General features: G+C 35.1%; 1 protein-coding gene across 4 annotated transcripts; it reads right to left on the bottom strand.

Annotated features, from left to right (window-relative positions):
- Positions 1-550: 550 nt before the first annotated feature.
- LOC113779221 (B3 domain-containing protein At5g57720-like) lies at positions 551-5,582 on the bottom strand. 4 transcript variants are annotated; one of them, XM_027324744.1, is made up of 7 exons: positions 5,276-5,582; positions 4,999-5,138; positions 4,002-4,268; positions 3,741-3,886; positions 2,124-2,568; positions 1,870-2,018; positions 551-974 (listed from the first exon to the last, which is right to left on the bottom strand). In XM_027324744.1, the coding sequence occupies exons 4-7, from the start codon at positions 3,843-3,845 to the stop codon at positions 699-701; spliced, it is 975 nt and encodes a 324-aa protein (XP_027180545.1). In that variant the 5' UTR covers positions 3,846-3,886; positions 4,002-4,268; positions 4,999-5,138; positions 5,276-5,582; the 3' UTR covers positions 551-698. The 4 variants fall into 4 exon arrangements, with proteins under 4 accessions (XP_027180545.1, XP_027180546.1, XP_027180547.1 ...); XM_027324745.1 differs by having other exon boundaries at positions 3,741-3,883; XM_027324746.1 differs by having other exon boundaries at positions 3,741-3,854.
- Between the last annotated feature and the right edge of the window lie 15,177 nt (positions 5,583-20,759).

Below are 20,759 nucleotides of genomic sequence, written 5' to 3'. Positions count from 1 at the left end.
TCCCCTTCATGATTCCATAGTCTTCTATTAGACTCAGGCTTCTGCATTACTCTGGGAGAACGAAGGCTGACCACTGAAGGGTATAACACCTTTACTATACAATTACTCTCCCACTTTGTGAGATAAGTCGTCATAGAAATTTCAACACACCCCCACCCCTTCCCCCCAGTGCACTCGCAAACAAAGGACTTGGTGGGTAGATCACCATTTTTCACCGTTTTGTACTGCAGGAGACAATAGGGATAACTGCTTGTTTCTTCACTATGCTTTATCAGAGAGTGCAGAAAACCAAAGCAACAGATTGTCAACTGACATTAAGCAAAAATCCTCTGAAGATCTTGACAAATTATGTAATGCCTAGTGGTTTGTTTAGTGCAAAGGACAATATCTCCTTGTTAATTTTCTTTCCTGGACAATAAAGAGCCAGCAAAACCCCATCTTTTTCCCCAAGCATTGCTAGTTTTGGAACTTTCTATGAATTGCATGTTCAGGACTAGACACAAATTGAGAACACTATATGCAAATCAGCGGGGAAATGCTACCAAGTACATAAAAAAACTTGCTACTTCGAAAACATCTTCTAATTCAGATAAAAGAACACCTCAAAGTTTATAACATCAAGACGACAAATTGAAAATGTTTTTAATATCAGGCTGGTTAAACCAAATTCTATTAAACGTTCTATTCATCACACACCATTAGTCGCAGGTTTCAGGAGCATTCTTGTGCCGGATAATCTGGATCTGCATCACAGGTTTCTCCTGACCTCGTCCAGGCACAAATTCACACACACAATCATCCTCCTCATCAATAGAGTTAACCTTGCAAAGGTTGTCCCATCCACCTGAGTAATATGCTCGGCCATCCTTCCAAGTCCTAAGATACGCAGGCCAAGTCCTCCCAAGTGGGTCACGTAGAGTCATATTTTCGGGAAGATCAAGTCTGAAATCCTTAATCACATCAATTGGAATGAACTGCATTGGTTTATAAAAAGCTTTCTCATTAACAGCGAGTAATCATTTATTATAATTATAATAATCAACAGAATTTCACAGCTAAGATAAAACAAAGAGGAAATGGTATGAAATAGATGTATACCACATATGAACATGCGCATTATAAAATGAAATGTGGAACAAAGACCTCCATAAGTCCAAAAGAATATCCTTTTTCCATTGCTGTTGCAATCTGGGGAGTTTGGTGATAAGTAATCCAAAAGGTATCTATCTATCCGTAGAAGAAGAACGAACCCTTGGAATTAACACATCTTTTCATCCAGATATGCATCATAAATGATAAAAAATAACCCAACAGTGCTCACCGTAGAAAACTAAACTGAACCTGAACTTACTATCCTTTCCCTGGGTGAAGGGAAATCTAGCTTCTGATTTCATGGCCATACACAGAGAGAATACAAATGCCCAGATTAAGGAACTGATCAATGCTCTATCAGATAAGAAAATGTACAATGGTTACTCCTATTTGATCCTCTCCATCTCCCCATATTGGAACCAAAAGTTGTGTGTTTGATGTCGTTCTAAAGAGCTTTAATTATTCACATTGATGTTACACGGTCAAACATGAAGATAGCACTATCCATGTAATCAACTGTCACAGGTAGTAGTAGTTCTGCAAGAGCATCACCAAACCAGTAGGAGAAGAATCATCCTCCTTGCACAACAATTATATATATATATATATATATATATATATATATATATATAAGGCATTTTGCACAACAACGAGTATAAGAAGAATACAAATTAGTAACTAAAATCAAGCAGGTACAAATAACAGATAAAAACTTAAATGTATTATACAGATAAATTCTACAAGGGATATCAATAAGGACATTGCAAATTATCGTACCAAAGCATTCTGTCTCTTTGTCCTAATCCTTGTGACAAAATAAGGATTCTCAGGCAGGGCATGCTCTCCTGATCTGAAAATGCTTGCACCATACAAGTCATGTCTGGCCTTCTTGTTTATCCCATCACTAGCTGAAGCGCCTTCTTGCCCTACAAATGAAGCATTTACATTAGTATCTGCATAAAAAACATACAGAAAACCACATGCAAGGAAAAAGCATTCTGAACAATGAAACAACACCATCATAACCTTACCATTCTTTTCACTTCTGTATTTCCTTGAGCCACTGGTAGGACTTGTTGACTTCTGAAAGTCTCTTTTCACACCATTGAGTGGTTCTTCTTTCTCCCCAATCAGATTGTCTCCATTCATATCATTGAGTTCCTGTGCCTTCTCTCCATTCCCGTTTCCTTTTTCCACCTCCAACTGAAACTTCAAACTACCAACTCCCTCCTTTTCCAATAAATTATTTCCAATGATTGTGAAATCAAAAACTTTCTCACCATCAAATAGGAAAACAAGAAAGTCTTGATGTTCAATCAAATTATCTTGAACCACCTTGGCCCAGCCCTCTTGGAAAAACCACTCACTTCCAACTTTAGCAAGTTCCACAGCCCACATGTTCCCATCGCAATCCCTGAGCACTGCTCTATCTGGCAAATTTCCTCGCATATATGAAGCATATGCTGAGGGAATATGCTATTAAGAAAACATGCAACATAGTTAAAAAGAAGACAAATATACACTATTCAGAAATGTGTCATATATAGATCAAATAACTATCCAAACGTGACCCAATATCAGTTTTGTTGACATCATCTTGCTGCTTACAGAAAAAACTGAGTGCTAAATCCACGTCCAGATTACTAAATTCTTATTCAGAGAAATTAGTGACGAAATTTTAATGTTGGTAACGCATAATGTATCCACTTCATGAAATTCATGCTACCAAAGAAAGAAAGAAAGCACTACATATCTGAAACTAATAAATGGTAATTGATTTTCATAAGAAAAGATTGAGGCAGTATTTAGTACTCTATCAAGTACACCAAATTAGCTTTTAAATTTTATACATAAGGAAGCGAAGTAGTTTCAGAATTAAGAACATAAACTTTTCCTTTAGGCACCTCTTCCAATCCCACTCATGGACTGTCAACCTATCCTAGCTATAAGGTTATCACTGCTCCAATGCCTTAAGGCTCTTTTGTGTTCGAATCAAGAATTAATATGGAAATGTCGATGCATGACATCATTCCTCACTTGCTCTTCAGGTTATTTATGTGATTTTCCATCATACTTTTCAAGTTACTACATTCCCAAAATCAAACTTGTAATTCAATATCAGGATTTCACTACTCTAGAATCTATTTATGATGAAGGATCCTGCAATAAATTTCATATTTTTTTCAAGCCTACAAAGTTCAATTTTATTTTTGTTTTGATAAGTTACAGCTGGGTGCCAAATAAAACCATTGTTACTGGTTCTAGCAACCTTCCTACTACTACCAAAATAATTCCAGTGTGTATTAAATGGATAGTAGTACAAATAAGAAAGATTTTATTCAGAATTTCCAGAATTAGGTTTTCTAGGAATCCTAATATTCATCTCGTTCCTCCTGTTCTTCCATGATACTGAAAACATCCCATTTGGGGTTATGAGACAAAAATTACTAAGATTTCCATAATAATTCATCAAATTCTGTAATCTGAAACCATAAAACTCAAACTACACGACTGCCCATATATTTGAAAGAAAATTTAAGCCAAAAAGTACAAAAAGAATGTTGTGATAAACCAAATCATGCCTATACTAAGATTCACATCACCAGAAATCCCAAAAAAGAACAAATAAATCTGAAAGAAAAATTTACCAGTTTGTTGAAGTACTTGTTAGCATCAAAGACCTTGCAAAACTTCAAATTCCTCTGGCTCTGAGCTTGTGTGGCCAGGTTGGCTCTTGCTTGTGGGTTTGCCATCTTAATTCACCGGAGAATGGAGAAGGGATGCAAGTGAACTTCTTGAAAATCGGCAAAAAGAAGTCAAAAGCCGGTAATGCAAAGCAAGGCTATTTTTTTTCTTAGTTCTGTTCTGCTGCTTATATGGTAAGGAAGTAAAGTTGGTGAAAAGCTGACCTTATTATCATAAAGGATCCACTACAGGGCCTTGCAATTCGACAACTTTCCATTTCAGACCATTTCACGGCCAGGATTCAAAAGAGTCATCAAAGACCAAAACGACAGCCAAAATGCATCCACCTTGTGCCCATGATGTCATACTCTTTTTATCCCACCCAAATATCTAAAATAACTCCATAAATGGTGGCTGAAATAAAACATACTTGACAGCGTTTTTGTTCCATCTCTAAGAAATTTTCCTCCATCTCTTCTCCCGCCAATCAACTACCAAAAATCCATTATTTTATCATTCCTCAATATTTAAAAGGCATTGCTTTTGAGAGAAAAAAAAAAATCTCCCTCCCTCCCTCCCTCCCTCTCTCTCTCTCTCTCTCTCTCTCAGAACACCACCATTTTTTCAGAGGAAAATTTACAAGTAAAAAAAATCATTAAAGGATTGTCTGAATTTTGGAGTATGATGGAGTGTAATTGATTGTAGCATCAGGAGGGATTATGTTGTCTAAGTTTTTAATCTGACATCCTCTTCCAAGCCAAGAGTTGTCTGATAAAATGCTTCTCATTTTTTGGTATGGTAGTTTTGTGTATATATGCATATATTCTTTTGTTCCTCTTGTTCTGTTTTCTGTTGTTCTGATACTAAATGTTTGGAGTGCTCGAAATGTTTTCCTTTCTTCATTTTGCCAAATAGAAAGCACTGGGAAGAAAATAAGCAGTCAACTGTAAAATTGGATTGAGGAATTCAATAGTTCTTTAAAATGCAAGTTTCGACCCTGTTCATCAAAATCGATAACCTGTACAGGGATTAAGTATACACTCAATTATAAAACTTACCTTAGAGAAATACTATTTACACTAGGATGGTCTTTGTATTACTACTAGAGAAGCACAAAATTCATTATAGATTCCAGAACCTATTGAACAAACTCATGCATAACCAAAATAAAAAAGAATATCAACAAAACAATAAGACTTACAGCCAATGCCTGGAATTTACCTATTGAATAAGACTCGTTGTTGACATTTCCAGTTATTGTACATCTCAGGCATTTAGTCGAACAATTGGTGTCTGTAATTTTTCACGCATACTACCAGCCATCACCCACGATGCATAGCATCCAATAGGACCAATACTCTCTATTTATCAAAGTCCATGCATCCAAAAATTAGGGGTTGCATTAACAAGACAGACAAATTTCGTTTTTTTGGTAGAAGACTAGTAAGTATTTGAAATAAAGCTATGTTGACTGATGAAAGGATAGGGAGCTTAATACCTTTGATTACAGCATGTAATCCCCCGTTCAAATCCACACTCATGTCAATCAGGCTCCAAAATAATCCCATTACGCTGCTTATCTGTATCCTTAAATTTTCCAATTGAGATATTGTGAAGCAGATGAAAGGGTAAAAGAAAGTCTGTTTCTTGAAATTTTTCGAGGAATAATTCTCGGGTAGTTCATCCGCCGGCCTTGGCAGAAATGACCGACTCTGAGGCCATTGCCAGCGCCAGTGAATACAAGACTAGCATATATGTTGTAGCAATGGCTGCTTTGTTGGAGAAGAAGAATCACACAATCGACAATCTGGTCCCCAGGAGGATGAAACAAATTCCTCAGATTTGTATCCAGAGTAAAATATCTCGCGGCCATTGAACTATTTTCCTCGTCTATTTTTTTACCGTCAAACTATTTTTCATCCTAATTCAGTAACTAACTAATCGATTAATCCGTATACCCATGGCCATTTCATCAAATTTACTTTTAATTTACAAATTAAACTTAACACACACAACTCACAAGTCAAAATCATATTTTGCTTTTAATTTACAAAAGTAAATTTAACATGTGCAACTCACATTTCAAAACCTAAGGATAAATATTTTATTTCAAAATTCAACGGTCACTAAATTGTTCTACTCATACACTTTTAACCACTCAATTATTTTTTGATTGAAAATTGCCACTCAACTCACAAATGTGTATGTTAGTGGCCAATCCGACCAAATTCGTTGTTAACACTAACCGAATGAGTTACATGTGTATTGCACATGCAAAAGATCATAGGTAAAGTCATCCAAATAAATGATAAAAAAATCTTAAATAGCCATTGAACTACACAAATAATATATTTTTAACGATTTTTCATTCAAATTTTGTCTTTTTTTTTGTCCAACCATTCAAATTTTGTCATTAGATCTACTAGTTTCATTTAGTTTCAGGGTTCTTAGAATTAATTTGCAAAGAACTTGAGCATATAATTTTTTTGTCAAAGGTTAAAAATTGGAATCTATTAAAGTAACTCTTATATATTCTAAATTTAATTTTTTGTTAATTGAAAAATCTAAAACTCTAGATGAGAGAAAAACCTAAAGAATTGATCTTATTTTTTGACACGTGAAATGCTCATAGAACTTATTCCAGTAGCATTAACAGCAACATTTGAGGAAGTGACCACTAGCATACTGATTTAAGAGTTTAGTGACTAAATTGAAACAAAAAAAAAATATTTGAGTGGCCAAAGGTGTACAAGTGGAATGGTTTAATGCCTGCAAAGGTTTTTTGCTTTCGGATCAAGAAATTCAGTGGACATATTTAGCTTTAGGTTTTGACACATGAGTTGCACGTGTTGGGTTTATTTTGTAAATTAAGAGGAAAAGTAGACGAAATGAGCACAAGTATACTAATTAGTTAATTGAGTGGCAGACTTGAAACGAAAAATAGGTTGATGATCAAAAATTCATGCAAGATATAGTTAATGGCTGGTAAGATATTTTGCCCTTTCTTTTTATTTAGTCCGTCTTTAATTGCTAGTTAGTAAAATTCGCCGAAGAATAAATGTTTATTTCCTTTTTTACCTTAAGTCAAAGTGGTCAAATATAACCAAAACTCAAGTTTTGGGTGGTGCAATGGTGACACTATTTAATCATGGAGTGAAGATCAATATTGAAGTTCTGTTTGATAATCCGATTCAACACTTAAACTTTATAAATTCAAATTTTAATATATTCAGACGCGTGACCAAAAATTAAACATCTGAATTAAATAAGTGGCATAAATTTTCTAGACAAAACTTGCTCTAAAAAATAAGTGGTGAGTTATTCACTTATTACTTAATGTGATATATATTTAAGGGAGAACTGCACTAGTAGTCCCCCACATATCGCTGATGTGAAAATTTAGTCCATCAAAATCAAAATGAGCGATTTTAGTTCCTAACAAATAAAAAGTGCTTACTTTTCGTCCCCCATCACCTTTCTGATCAAATTTTGGCCGGAATAAGTCATGTGCAAATCACACGATTAATATGTAAGGGGCAAATCTGGTAACTCACTTCAATGTCTGCCAAAATGTAAAGGACCAATAGACCAAAAACTTATGAAAACACGACCTACGCCCCCACCCTAAACCGAGTAAAACACAATTTGTCACATCATCACTAATTCACCAATATTCAGAATCCTTGTTGCTAAGTAATTTACTTCAACTTTAATTCAGCACCTCGTTCTCACACAAAGTTGCTTAATTCAAGTGGTAAAAAACCTCATCCCACCACCACCAATAGCGTTCCATTGGGATGCCTCCTCTGCCAATTATTATGTTCTTGTACAATTGATGTTCTTTCATTGCAAGATGAAAGAGCACAGCAACAAATCTTACCTTTCCTCTCCTCTCTCATCACCGCCATCCATCATCTTATGGTTCTTTCATTCACCACCATAGGATGTGGTGGTTAGTTGTATTTTCAGTCCACCAAACGGCTCGTAGCCATCGCCTTCAATCTCTTTTGTCTTCTTCCAACTTTTTTCATGAAACCCAAGGCTATGATTTTAACTTTCTTAACCTACATAGTTTTGTACAAAACCCAATTATATACTCAAATTTACAAAACAAATCTAGGTAAAAATTAAAAAGAAAGAAAGAAATAAAGATTGGAAGGGCTGTTTGGAGTTCTTTTTTCCTTTTCTCTACATTGAATTAGAGATCCTACCAAGAGGGTGGATTGAATTTAGGGAGCAAATCAGAAAGAAACCTTAATTCTAGGGCTATCGAATAATGTAATATGTTTTAATTCTGAGGCATTGGCTGATTCATGGAGGAACTTGTTGACTTGCCACCATGATTGGAGCTGAGGTAGTGGGAAGCTTGGTGTGAAAGGATGGAGTTATGGAAGAGAAGCAGATGAGGTGAAAGAAGAAGAAAATGTAATGCGATGGGTTGAATCAGAAAACTTGAGCCATGAAAAAGAAAGTGGGACTTTGATTGTGGAGCTGTGCAGGGAAGAGAAGAAACCCTTTTTTTTTGTTAAATTTCTATCTTGCATCACAAGGTGCACACGTGGCAATCGATTAGTGGCATCCAAGCAATAGCTGATCCAAATCAACTTTTAAATCAATTTCAAATATCAGCTTCATTTGATGACAAAAATAGGATCTAATTTTATTTAAATTTTTGGATAAATATTGAAGGGAATTACCAGATTTGCCCCTTACATATTAATCATGTGATTTGCACGTGACTTGTTCCAGCCAAAATTTGATCGGAAAGGTGACGGAGGACGAAAAGTGAGTGCTTTTTATTTGTTAGGAATTAAAATCGCTCATTTTGATACTGATGGACTAAATTTTCACATCAACGATATGTGGGAGACGACTAGTGCAATTCTCCCTATATTTAAATATATCAGATTTAGTACTTAACAATTCAATAAGTTAATCGATTCATGCTTTAGATTTCAGATTTAAGTTTCAGATTTCAATTTTATCAAGCACACCCTTAGTTAGAAGATTAGATTGACTAATATTGTGGTTGATGTATCACTTTAATTTTAATTAAATAGTAGGATTTGGCTAATGGGAGACTGGAAATGGATACGACCTGAGTCGAATTCGAGTAGCACCATATTCAAGCTCGAACTCGATGGTTATAAGTGCTACTCGAGTTCGAGTTTGATCAAGCAAATAACATATAGTCCAGCTCGACTCGTAAGAGTATCGTATATGGTCAAGCTCGATTCGACTAGGTTCGAATTTTTTGCAAGCCTATTCGAGCTCGAGTACTCGAGTTCGAGCCTGAGAGCAAGTTTGAAAAATCTTTCTCTATTCACTGGATTCCAGAGTCAAACAACCTGTAAATCCAAACCATTTCTAGTAATTTATCCAGCATAAAATCCATCCTGACATGCCATATTTGCTTACCAAATCAAACATATTTTCAAGACAAACTTCTGATAACAAGAATAAGAGAAGTTCAAACCATATTTGCTTACCAAGTCCTGTTGCCTCTGCCAATGTCGATACTGATGCCACAATTGCCCTTGTAATTGAATAGCTGGTTGAAGGAGTTGATTAATTTTGCATCTTTCTTGCTGGATTTTAGCTACCACAGACCAACTCTGAGTTTCAATAAAGCTTGTGTATGGTCTCAACCTCTCAGCTTATCGATTGCTCAACTCAACTAGTATGGTCGCATCACGGCCTAAGATAGAAGTCATCGGATGAAATCACATTTCTCAATGTTATTGGCATTTCGCAAATTGCAAAGTGAAGAAGAAGAAGTGAAGGGCGAGGATGTCTCGATCTTGGACTCAATGAAGAATTAGGGCAAATTGAAGAAAAGGAATTGGGGTTTGGGGAAAGAAAAAATATTCTGATAAATGGTTTTAACTTTAACTTTTAACTTTTTTTTTTTTTGTTTAATTATGAAAGGCCGTAATCACCCCTCAAATATTCCATTGATAGCAGGTATATGTTGTAAATTTTATAACTTGTAAGGGTAAAAGAGTAAATTCATAATAAATAATATATAGAAAGGTAGAAATAAAAATACTGAGCTCAAGCCTCTATGACTCGAACTCGAACTTGTTTGTTGGCTCGAGTAGCTGAAACTCAACTCGAGCTTAATCAATTCAAACTCGAGTCGAGCTGTTGGTCGAGCTATTAGTGAGTAGTTCAGATCATATACAATCCTATGAAAGATAATCAATATGAGTATGTGTATTCACATAATAATTTAATTATGATTTACGTATCTTAACAAGTGTTTTGGACACTTGTCAAAATAAAATTCAAATAATTATAGGACTATTTCTTCATTTGCGCATTTTGAACCATTCAAATTTTGAATTGGCCGATGAAAGACAAATGACATCTAAGCATCGATTATGCAGCTTATAATATATTTTATTATTTGTTGGATTATTTTATAGAATTTTATATATTACGTTGTAAAAGTGATGTGGCTCAATTTTTTGCGTTATTGTAGTCATTAAATTGCAGCCAACGAAATGGCTTGAAATGGAACGAGTGAGGCATATTATTTCCCATTGTACATGCATTTTTTGCACCTCCAGATAAATTTGCCACCATCAGCAAAAATCCAATGTGAAAAATGAGGGGTCACACCTTGATTAAAAGGGTTAAGTGTGAAAGCATAAATAGGCGTTTAAGTTTTGCATATCGGCATGAATGCCACTTGTGATGTTTGTTTGAACTGGACAACTGGTTACTACTACATTTCTTGTATCCGACATTAAATGTGTCATTCAATTATACTACTACTTTTCTTTTATTCTACTGGTATCATCGAATATGTCATTTAATAATAAATCTTTCAATGGGTTACTACTTTCCTTGTATTCTGCAACTATCAAACATGTGTTATTTAATAGTAAATATTTCAATGAGTTACCACTTTCCTTACATTTACTGCTACCAAGCATGTGCCATTTATTAGTGAATCTTTAACGATTTAAAATAGTTACTAATAATAAGTTTTGAAGAAGGTGAGTTTGAATCTATATACATACATCGTAATTATTACCTTCGGATGGATAGTAATGTAGGAAGGACCAAAAGGTTTCATGAGCTCCCTTTTATGAATTTGCTATACTTAGAACTGTCAATGAGGTTGGGTCAGTTTGAACTCAGCCCGTTTGGTCCTAAAAAAAGTCACTAAGGCTATGTTTTAATTAGGCCAAACAGAGTTTGGGTCCAAATATTAGGTCCCAACTAAATGTGAGTCGAGTTTGAGCCATAATAGATTCAACTCGATTAAAGTTCGATCCATATATGAGTATAATTATTTATGTAAAATATATATAATAATATCTATAGTTTATAATTATCTATACTATATATAAAGGGAAAGGAGGGGGTTTGAAGTAAACAAAAATCTATCACTTTATATACTTCCTAAACTATATTTGATGATGAGGAAACTTTTGGTATAAACAAAAATCTATCTATCTTTGATAACTACCCACTACCAATATGATTTTGTTTACCAAGTAATATGTATTTTTTCATATTCTATTTTTCATTTTATTTAGCAAATCTTAATTTTAATTAGCAACTACCAATTATGATTATAAATAACTACCAAATAACTACTTTTTATAACTTTTATTTTGGTGAATTTTTTACATATGCATTTTTAAAATTTAAAACCAATTTTCTTGAAAATGATTTCAACTAATATACTCAATATTTCACAAATATTTTTCTATTAGTTGCACACACATTAGTGCATGCCTTGAATACTAGTACATATTACGACATAAATTGTTAATAATTTATATGTAAATTTGTATTAATTCATAATTATAAAATATATATTATATAAAAAATGTATTTAATTATGAGTTTGAACCAAACCCGATTTGAATCCGAAACTCATATAATAGTGTGAGTTGATTTTGAGCCTTTTTAATATGAGTCCGAAGCCCAAAAACCTGAAGTTCGAAAATCCATATAACTTGTGAGTCAAGTTTAGGTATGTTGAAACTCGGATCAAAAGGCCCAACTGACACTTCTAACTATAATGATCTCTTTCATTTCTTCTTTTTTTTTTTTTTGGTACATAAGAGGGCCAGAGTTACATATTGGCTAATCTACGCATTGACACTCCACAAGTATCTTGCCTTAGAAGTTGTCTAAGCGATTGTTGAGGGTCTATGAATTTGGTTATTCTTGGAGCAAGACTTTTCCCTAACTTTGCTAAATGATCTACACACTTGTTGCCCTTTCATAAGACACGCTTGAATCGTTGCCTTATTGTCTGTCAAGCATCAACCTAATCTCTTTACTGAAGTTGCTGTACTGGCCATCCTTTGAGTCATCATGTATAATAGCCACTTGAGAATCTAACTGTACTATCACCACCTTTGTCTGTCGCTCTTCTCATGCCATCTTGAGGCCCAACAATATAGTCCAAAGCTCTGCTGCCACATTACTTGCTTCTATTATGCCTTGCGGTGCAGATTAGTAATTGTCATCTGTTCGGTCCTTTACATTTCCAAGAAATGGTTGTTAGTCTCCCATCTTAAGCATGAAGTAATTTACCGCGTCAAATATTTTAAAAAGGGAGAATTGGAGTTTTGATCCCCAATTTATAACTAATGTCTGAAACTAGTCCCCAATCTATTTTCGAGAACAAATGTGGTCCCCAATCTATCCAATTTTGCTCGAAAGTGGACAATTAACTGGTTTTCTTCAATTTTTGTCGGAAACAAGTCACGTGAGAGCACGTGCTGACACTTAAAATCCTTTTTTCAATTTTTTAAGCGTGAAAACTTGTAAAAAAATTATTTCCAACTTTCTGGTCCCCCCCAATTTTATTAGCAAAGACAAAACATAATCAGCAAATGTATAACCAAAAAAGGCAATAAAATAAAAAATGCCACTTTCTTCTCTTAGTTCAGTCTCCAGGAACAAGAACAGAAAACCCCATTATCAGATTAAGTTCTGTGCATAAATCCAGCAAATCAGAAGAAAAATCTTAGAGAATTTGGCGATAGTGGAGTTGTTCGTGAATCTGGGAGGAAGAAATGACACTAAGACCAAAAGAATTGAATGGAGCACCGCCACCAAATTATGATATGTGATTTTGACCTCATGTAACATTATGCATGCTTTATACATGCTTATATTGTAAGAATGTGATGATGAATTGTGATATTTTCACTTGGAAGACAAAGAATGTCTAAAATTTTGGATTTTTAAGTAATCTGACAAAAGCTCTAAAAACAAACTTGTCTACTATTGTATACGGTCCCGTATGTCTCTCTGGTATGAGTTGTCATGGTAGACAATGTGTGGTTGAATGAGACTTTGCAACTTGCTTTTGTGGTCCTTGTTTGAACTTTATATGGTTGGAGTGTATTATTCAATTGTCTTGAAGTTGATTGAGTGCAAATTATCTGCTTATAGTACCATAATTTGTCACTTATGGTACTTGTTTATTGTGTTTTTTTTTTTTGTCTGTAAATTCAAACAGTGATAGCACTGAAATGACTATGAAGTGTTATATATGGGGACAATGTGAAATCGAACCTAATGTGCATTATGAGGAAGGAGAATTAAGAATTTTTTATCATGTAGAGGCCAAGGCACTAGTCTATTTGAAATGGATAGAATGCTAGAAAATCAACTTCAAATTGTTAGTGACAAAAAGTACCATATCCTAATCGAGGAATATGAATTTCGTTTGTTAAGGCATGATAGAGAATTACATGCATATTGTGCTGATCATTTTGAATATAATAAGATGGTTGATTTGTATGTAGAGATTTCCTTTAGTGATCGTCTAGCATCACAATAGGGGTCTGACATTGAGAACGAGGACTTTATGTTAGAAGATGAAGAGGATGAATGTGATGATGAATATATGGCTAGTTCAGGCTCTGATTCGGGAGAGTTCTTAGGAAAAGACTCGAATTATGATCAAAATTCAGATGATAATGATTATGATGAAAATATTGATGAAAATTTCAAATGGTTAGGGGTAGAAAATAGAAAACAAAAGCAACTGAATAGACATCTAAAAAAGAAGTCTACAGATGCTAGGATGAGCCACGTGCTTAGGAAACAAATGCCTAGTGATATTGAAAGTGATGATAACAATTTTGACATAGAAGCTGCCCCAAATTTAGGAATTGATATTGGTAGTGATAGAGGGTCAAATGAAGAGAATAGCTTGAGACCCCCTATATTTGATCCCAAGGATGAAAAGAACCCCAAAATTAAACTTAGACAAATTTTTTCTTCCTTCAAGGAGTTGAAAAAAGTAATTAGAACCTGAAATATCAGAAGAGAGAGACCATTTAAATTTATCAAGAGTAACAGCATAAGAGTTAGAGCAATATGTGCTAAAGATGGCTGTGATTGGTGCATATATGTTAGGAAGATGAAAGGGAATGGCAAATTGGAGGTTAAAACATTTCAAAAGAAGCACAAGTGTAGATTTTCATAGCACAACAACTCAACAAAAATGTTAAGTTTGGGAGAGTAGGAAGAAGGTATGTTGGCACATTTGGAGAGAACCCAAGACTGGACTATGTTAGTTTCAAAAATCTAGTAATGAATGAGCACAAATGTTATCTTAGTAGATACCAAGGCTATATAGTTAAGAAAATTGCAGAGAATTTGGCCAAAGGTAGTGAGATGGATCAATATAATAAACTGCCTCAATATATCAATGAAATTGAGAGAAGTAATCCAGGCAGCATAGTAATTATGAAGTGGGTAGATGACTATTGTGATGCAATAACTGGACAAGGCAAATTTCAAAGATTATACATGTGTTTTGTTGGGGTAAAACAGGATTTTTTGCAGCTTATAGACCTGTGTTTGAATTGGACGGAACTTTTCTCAAAGGTTCAGCAAAGGGTGTACTATTGACAACAGTTGGAGTTGATCCAAATAACGGAATGTATCTTATAGCTGATGCAACAACTGTGGGAGAAACCAAAGACTCTTGGATTTGATTTCTAACATTACTCTGAGAAGATTTGAAAATTGAAAGGGGTGTGCAAAGTCGAAAAATTCCGATTTCGAGACCGATTTCGAATTGAATTCGGAAATTCGAATTCGGAATTTCGGTAATTCAGAATGGAATTCGATAATTCCAATTTCGAATTGGTCGAAATCGGGTCGAATTCGAAATTATAATTTTTGAAATCAGAATTATCGATTTCGAATTGGGAATTCGAAATCGGAACTTTTATTTCGAATTCGAATAATAATATTTATATATAATATAATAATATATATAATACATATTATATAACATAATAAGTAAAATAGTTGATAAATAATAAGTAATAACAACAATACTAACATAACATCTAACAATTGAAATTGCAAAAACCCTAATCTGTCTTCCGCCGCCTCTTCCTCGTCTCTCATCTCAAGACTCACTGTCTCTCACCTTCCTTCCTCTGCCTCCACCGACCACCGCCTCCACCGCCTGACTAACTGTCTCACCTTTCTTTCTCTACCTCTGCCGCCTCACTCTCGGTTTCACCTTCATCCTCACGCCATTTCTTCAAGCCTGACAGACATAGCCTTCATCTTCAAGCCCGACAGGCGACAGACATCTTCACGTCATCTTCACTCTTCATCTTCAAGCCATCATCAGCCTTCATCTTCAAGGACAAATTGAGGTACGCGGCTGATTTTACTTAGCTTTCATCTATGTTTCTAGTGTATTTTTCTTAGGCATTTCATCAAACAGCTTGCATACTTTGGCCTTTTGTTTTTGAGTTTTGTGATGTTTGATGTGTTCTTAGATATGTTTCTTGTCCAGTAGCTTGCTGTTTAAAAAGGTGAATAATGATGAAAGATTGTATATCTGGTCACGAGGTTTTAGTTGCAATGTGTTTATATAAATTGGTCAAGGTAACTGATAAGATCTGTAATCTTGCTTTCCGCTTTCAACTGATGCATTATTTCACTAAACTATCCATTTATTTCCATTATACAATCCGGATGTCAGTTTTTGTCCGCTAAAAGGATGTCAGTTTTGTACTACACTAGTCTTTTGAATAACAAATCGAATGATCTGGCCTACTTGCTAACAGAAATACTTGGCGTGATGCTAGTTGCTGGAGTTGCTAAATTATCAATGGAAGCTTCATGTGTGAATGTAGAAATGTAGCCACCAATTTCAAGCAATGAATGTGTATTCTTTTGCTCTGTGTTTTCACCTTCATTGTTTCGCTGCTCCTGCAACTTTGTTTTATCCTTGGAAAGAAGATAATCTTTTTGTAAACGTTCATGTTCATTTAAGAAGTAAGCTTTGATTTATAGACAATGCGTATATCCAAAAACCTAATTCTGCTTATCTTTATAGAGTAATGAGCCATTAAAGGATAGTGGAAAGCTTTCTTGCTTCTTTAGCATGTTTACATTATCAAGAGAGGCAGGCAGTCTTGTCTCACTAAATACCACTTCAGTAATTGTCTTTTGAAAGTCACAAGAAATCTTTAATAGTTCCTCGTGGACCTGCAGTTTTTTTTTTTTAAAATTAATAACAGTCTCATCTACTTTATGGGAAAAAGTCACATCTGATTGATTTTTAACTCATAAAAAAACTACTCTTGATTTTTGCATACCAGTAAACATGTCCACTTTTGAGGAGATAGAAGGTTCATGTGATTCAACGCCATCTTCATGTCCAGCTCCTATTTCCAACAGTTGTGAAGAATCTGGCATTGGTGTTAAGAAGAAGAGAGGCGTGTACAAGAAAAGGTCACCAACTTGGGATCATTTTCAGCCTCAGTATGTCCAAGGTGTTCGTCATGCCGTATGTAACTACTGTACGAAAATGATAGCTGCTGATCCGAAGTCTAATGGTACTTGTGGGAACTCGTGAATTTCCTTATTTTCTAGACTTTATTTTATTTAATTATACGCCTTTTATGCATTTTCTTTATTAGGAAAAATTTTCTAAATAATTTTATGAGTAAATAGGGTTTTAAAAGTATTTTTCTAGTATAAGTTAGTTTATGAGATTTTACGAGTATATACCGGATGTGGGACCCACTAGTGCGGTAATTTCGATAAAATTCAGCCAATTGGATTAAGTTTCGTATACAGGGATTAAATTACTAGGTGCTAAGAGATAATTAGGACTTACCTAAAAGGATTAATGTTAGAGAGACAAGAGGATAAGATTAAGCTTAAAAGGGGGCTAGGTGTCACTTTTTTATTGGAGTTTGGACTTTGACCATTTTATCACCTTTACTAAATCACCAAAAATTGACCCAAAATTCATCTTCTTTACAAGCTCCTTGGCCGAATTCCATATGGAGAGAAAAGAAAGAAATCTTCAACCTTCAACTTTCATTTCTTGCACAAATCTTGCAATCCAACCATCCAAACTTGAAATTATTCCATAAAACCATCTAGCTAGGTAGGATTGCGGAAGTTGGTGGAGTTATTTTGGAAGTAAGAGACCTAAGCTACTACCTTTTGTGAGTTATCAAGGTATGGTGTGTAAATATTCATTGTTTGTTTCCAATAATGGTAAATTCATGACTTGTGATGGCTAAAGAGATGTTTTAGTGGAAACTTTTATGATGTTTGGTGGAGATTGATGAAATTTTTATTTTATTCATGATTTTTCTGTTTTCATATGATTAATATTGTGTGGCCATGGATGATGGTTGAAAATGATTTAGAACGAAGCCTTAGGGTATAAATTGTGGCTATTTGCGGAAAATTTCCGCTTTGAAAGGAAATTTCGGAAAGTAGGGTTGCAATTAAACCCATTCTGCCCGGTACTATTTTCCCTAGTTAGAGGCCGAATTAGCCTTGGGTTAAAACATGAAAGTTGTAGAGAATAATATTTTATAGATGCCTGCAAAATTTCAGTCCAATCGGAGCAACGTAACCTATGAAAAGACTGAAATACCCCTGCTGTCCTGTTTCTGTCCGAAACTGATAATCAGCTTTGGTAATTGGTTAATTTGATTGGGAATACTACTGATTTGGTTGTTGATTTCTTCTTAAGAAATATAGCCTGGTATCTTAGCTTTCGGATGGCTTTGGAATCACTTGAATTGGACTTTGGTAGCCTGCACCAGAATGCGGTTCGTTAACCGGTTTATACGGTTCTGGTTTGGTACATTGAACTTTTGACCTAGTTGCATTACAAACTGGATTGAGTGGCCTTCTTCAACATTGTAGCCCTTTCTCTTAGCTTCGAAACGGTGTAAATTACACCTCAATCCGACAAGGATAGCTTCAGTTGTGTTAATTCCGCTAAGCAACAGCAAATCTGTCTTTTGTTTCCCAACCCAAATTTCGTTTCCGCATATGTCCTAGTTTGATTTTGCATTTATACGTTCCATAAGAATTTACTCTAGTGATATGTTGATTCGGTTTATGACTCGTATTCGAGCCTTATTGTAGCTCTAATGAAAGGTGTTTGATAGCTTGTGATTTGTGGGTGTTGAGGTTTGGTTGGAAAGTAACGAAAGACAAGGGAAATGCTGTCAAAATTTTCGCGGAGCTTCTGCACAGTCTTGGGAAATTTACTATATCTTGATGTAGGAATGTCGGAATTGAGTTCCGTTTATTGCATTTTAAACTAGATTCATAGGGCTATAAACCATGTAAATTTCAGACCTTTTTTATGTCTGTACCATTTATGGTGAGTTTTCAAAGTTGACTGAAATATTGTACCTGTTCTGTCTTTCACTGGATAAAACAGCAATTTGAGGCTTGACTTTGACTGACTTGCGTTCTGAATCTTATGAGGGTGTTCTCTGGAAAGTTATAGCCCTTTGAATTTATTTTCCAATGGTATAACTTTTACTAATTTTGGACTTACAAAACTTGAGATATGATTTTTCATATAGGGTTGTGCGAAACTAGAAAATCCTGTTTTCCTAGTATCGATCTTATTTTCATTTTCTACTTCAAATTTGGAGTTGGTCAGTCATTGTAGGTAGGGTTTTGAGATTGTTCATGCTATCAATGGTATCAATGGCAGAGATTGTGGCAGAGGTTATGGGAAAGATTGTGGCAGATATTATGGGAAAGATTATGGCAGATTATATGGCAGAGGTTATGGGAAAGATTATGGCAGATTATGACAGACATTATGGCTAAAATCTGTATATATTTCTTACCTAGAATAGAAAATCAGTTACAATAGCTGTATATTAGGTCAATCAATCAAGTATATATAGGGGTTTACCAAGAATAGATTGTACAGGAATTCTTATTTAATAGAAAGGACCAGGAAGAGGAAAGGGATCCGATTCCAGTCAATTTACTCAAATTTTGTCATGGTATCACAGCCTACCTTTTGAATCTATAAGATATTTTGAGTATTTTTTTTCTATAGCTTTTTTGGGTTGATTTCTAATCAACATTCTGGTTTTGATATTTCTTAGTTTATCAATCTGTGATTTCGGATTTGCATTTGAGTTTTGTTAAAGATGGCTGTTGAGAATTCTTTTGGAAGACAATCTGCAGAGACTTTGGGTATCAGACTTACAGGGAAGAATTATGCAACATGGGAATTTCAGTTCAGAATGTTTCTGAAAGGGAAGGAGCTTTGGGGTCACATTGATGGGTCTTCTACTGCTTCTGGAACTGAGAAAGAAATAAGTCAATGGGAATCAAATGATTCACGAATTATTTCATGGATTTTAGCATCCATTGAACCTCATATGGTGACCAGCTTACGTTCATTTAATACTGCAAAGGAGATATGGAATTTTCTGAAACGCATATATCATCAACACAACACTGCAAGACGATTTCAGCTTGAACTTGATATCAGTAAGTTCAGTCAAGGTAATCTCTCTATTGAGCAATATTATTCTGCATTTCTAAATCTGTGGGGTGAATATTCTGATATCATCTACTTTGAGATACCTAAGGAGGCCTTAGCAAGCTTTTAAAAAGTTCATCACGTTAGCATGCGTGATCAGTTTTTGATGAAACTGAGGCCAGAATTTGAGACTGCTCGGGGTGGATTGCTGAATCGAAATCCAGTTCCTTCTTTGGATGTGTGTGTTGGTGAATTGTTACGGGAAGAACAAAGATTGGCTACACAGTCAATTCTAAGTGCAGCTGGTGGGACATCAGAGGTTGTCAATGTTGCTTATGCTGCACAAGGAAGGAATAGAGGAAAGGGACAAATGCAGTGCTACAGCTGCAAGGAGTTTGGCCATATTGCTCGCAATTGTGGTAAGAAATTCTGCAGTTACTGTAAGCAAAGTGGACATATTCTCAAGGAATGTCCTACACGTCCGGAAAACAGGCGAGCCCAAGCTTTTCAAGCTACTGTTCCAGATGCTCCTGTTATTGGTCCTACATCTACCACCAGCCAGACTGTTCTGACCCCAGAAATGGTCCAGCAGATGATTCTTACTGCATTTTCTGCCCTTGGACTTCAAGGTCAAGGTAAGCCAGCTTCATCTACTTGGCTTATCGACTCAGGAGCGACCAATCATATGACTGGTTCATCTGATTTTTTACAAAATTTGCGGCCATATACTGGTTGCCAAAATATTCAGATTGCTAATGGTAGTAATCTTCCAATTACAGCTATTGGTGATATTGGACATTCTTTTCGCCATGTATTTGTTGCTCCTAAGTTGTCTACTAATTTAATCTCTGTTGGACAGCTAGTGGAGAATCATTGTGATGTACATTTCTCTCGTGGTGGTTGTCTTGTGCAGGACCAGATGTCGGGGAAGGTAATCGCGAAGGGGCCTAGAGTGGGAAGATTATTTCCATTGCAATTTACTGTTCCTAGAACTTTATCTTTAGCCTCTATGATTGTTGACAATAAGGCTGAAATTTGGCATAGACGATTGGGTCATCCAAATAATGTCATTTTATTTGATTTAATAAAGCATGGTTTTCTTGGTGCTAAAGATCAAGGTTTTGCTCATGCATCATCTCTTGATTGTTCTGTGTGTAAATTGGGGAAGAGTAAGATGTTACCTTTTCCTACTTCT

This window comes from Coffea eugenioides, chromosome 8, assembly GCF_003713205.1.
Source record: "Coffea eugenioides isolate CCC68of chromosome 8, Ceug_1.0, whole genome shotgun sequence".
Taxonomy (NCBI): domain Eukaryota; kingdom Viridiplantae; phylum Streptophyta; class Magnoliopsida; order Gentianales; family Rubiaceae; genus Coffea; species Coffea eugenioides.
This window is presented reverse-complemented; position numbering and strand designations above follow the sequence as displayed.

Bases quoted from the DNA above. Each gene is read 5' to 3' on its own strand.
- LOC113779221 (XM_027324744.1), bottom strand. From the start codon at position 3,845: ATGGCAAACCCACAAGCAAGAGCCAACCTGGCCACACAAGCTCAGAGC. The intron at 2,019-2,123 runs GTAAGGTTATGA...CTTCATTTGTAG, and splicing joins ATACAGAAGTGAAAAGAATG to GGCAAGAAGGCGCTTCAGCT. The intron at 975-1,869 runs GTACGATAATTT...AAACCAATGCAG, and splicing joins CAAAGAGACAGAATGCTTTG to TTCATTCCAATTGATGTGAT.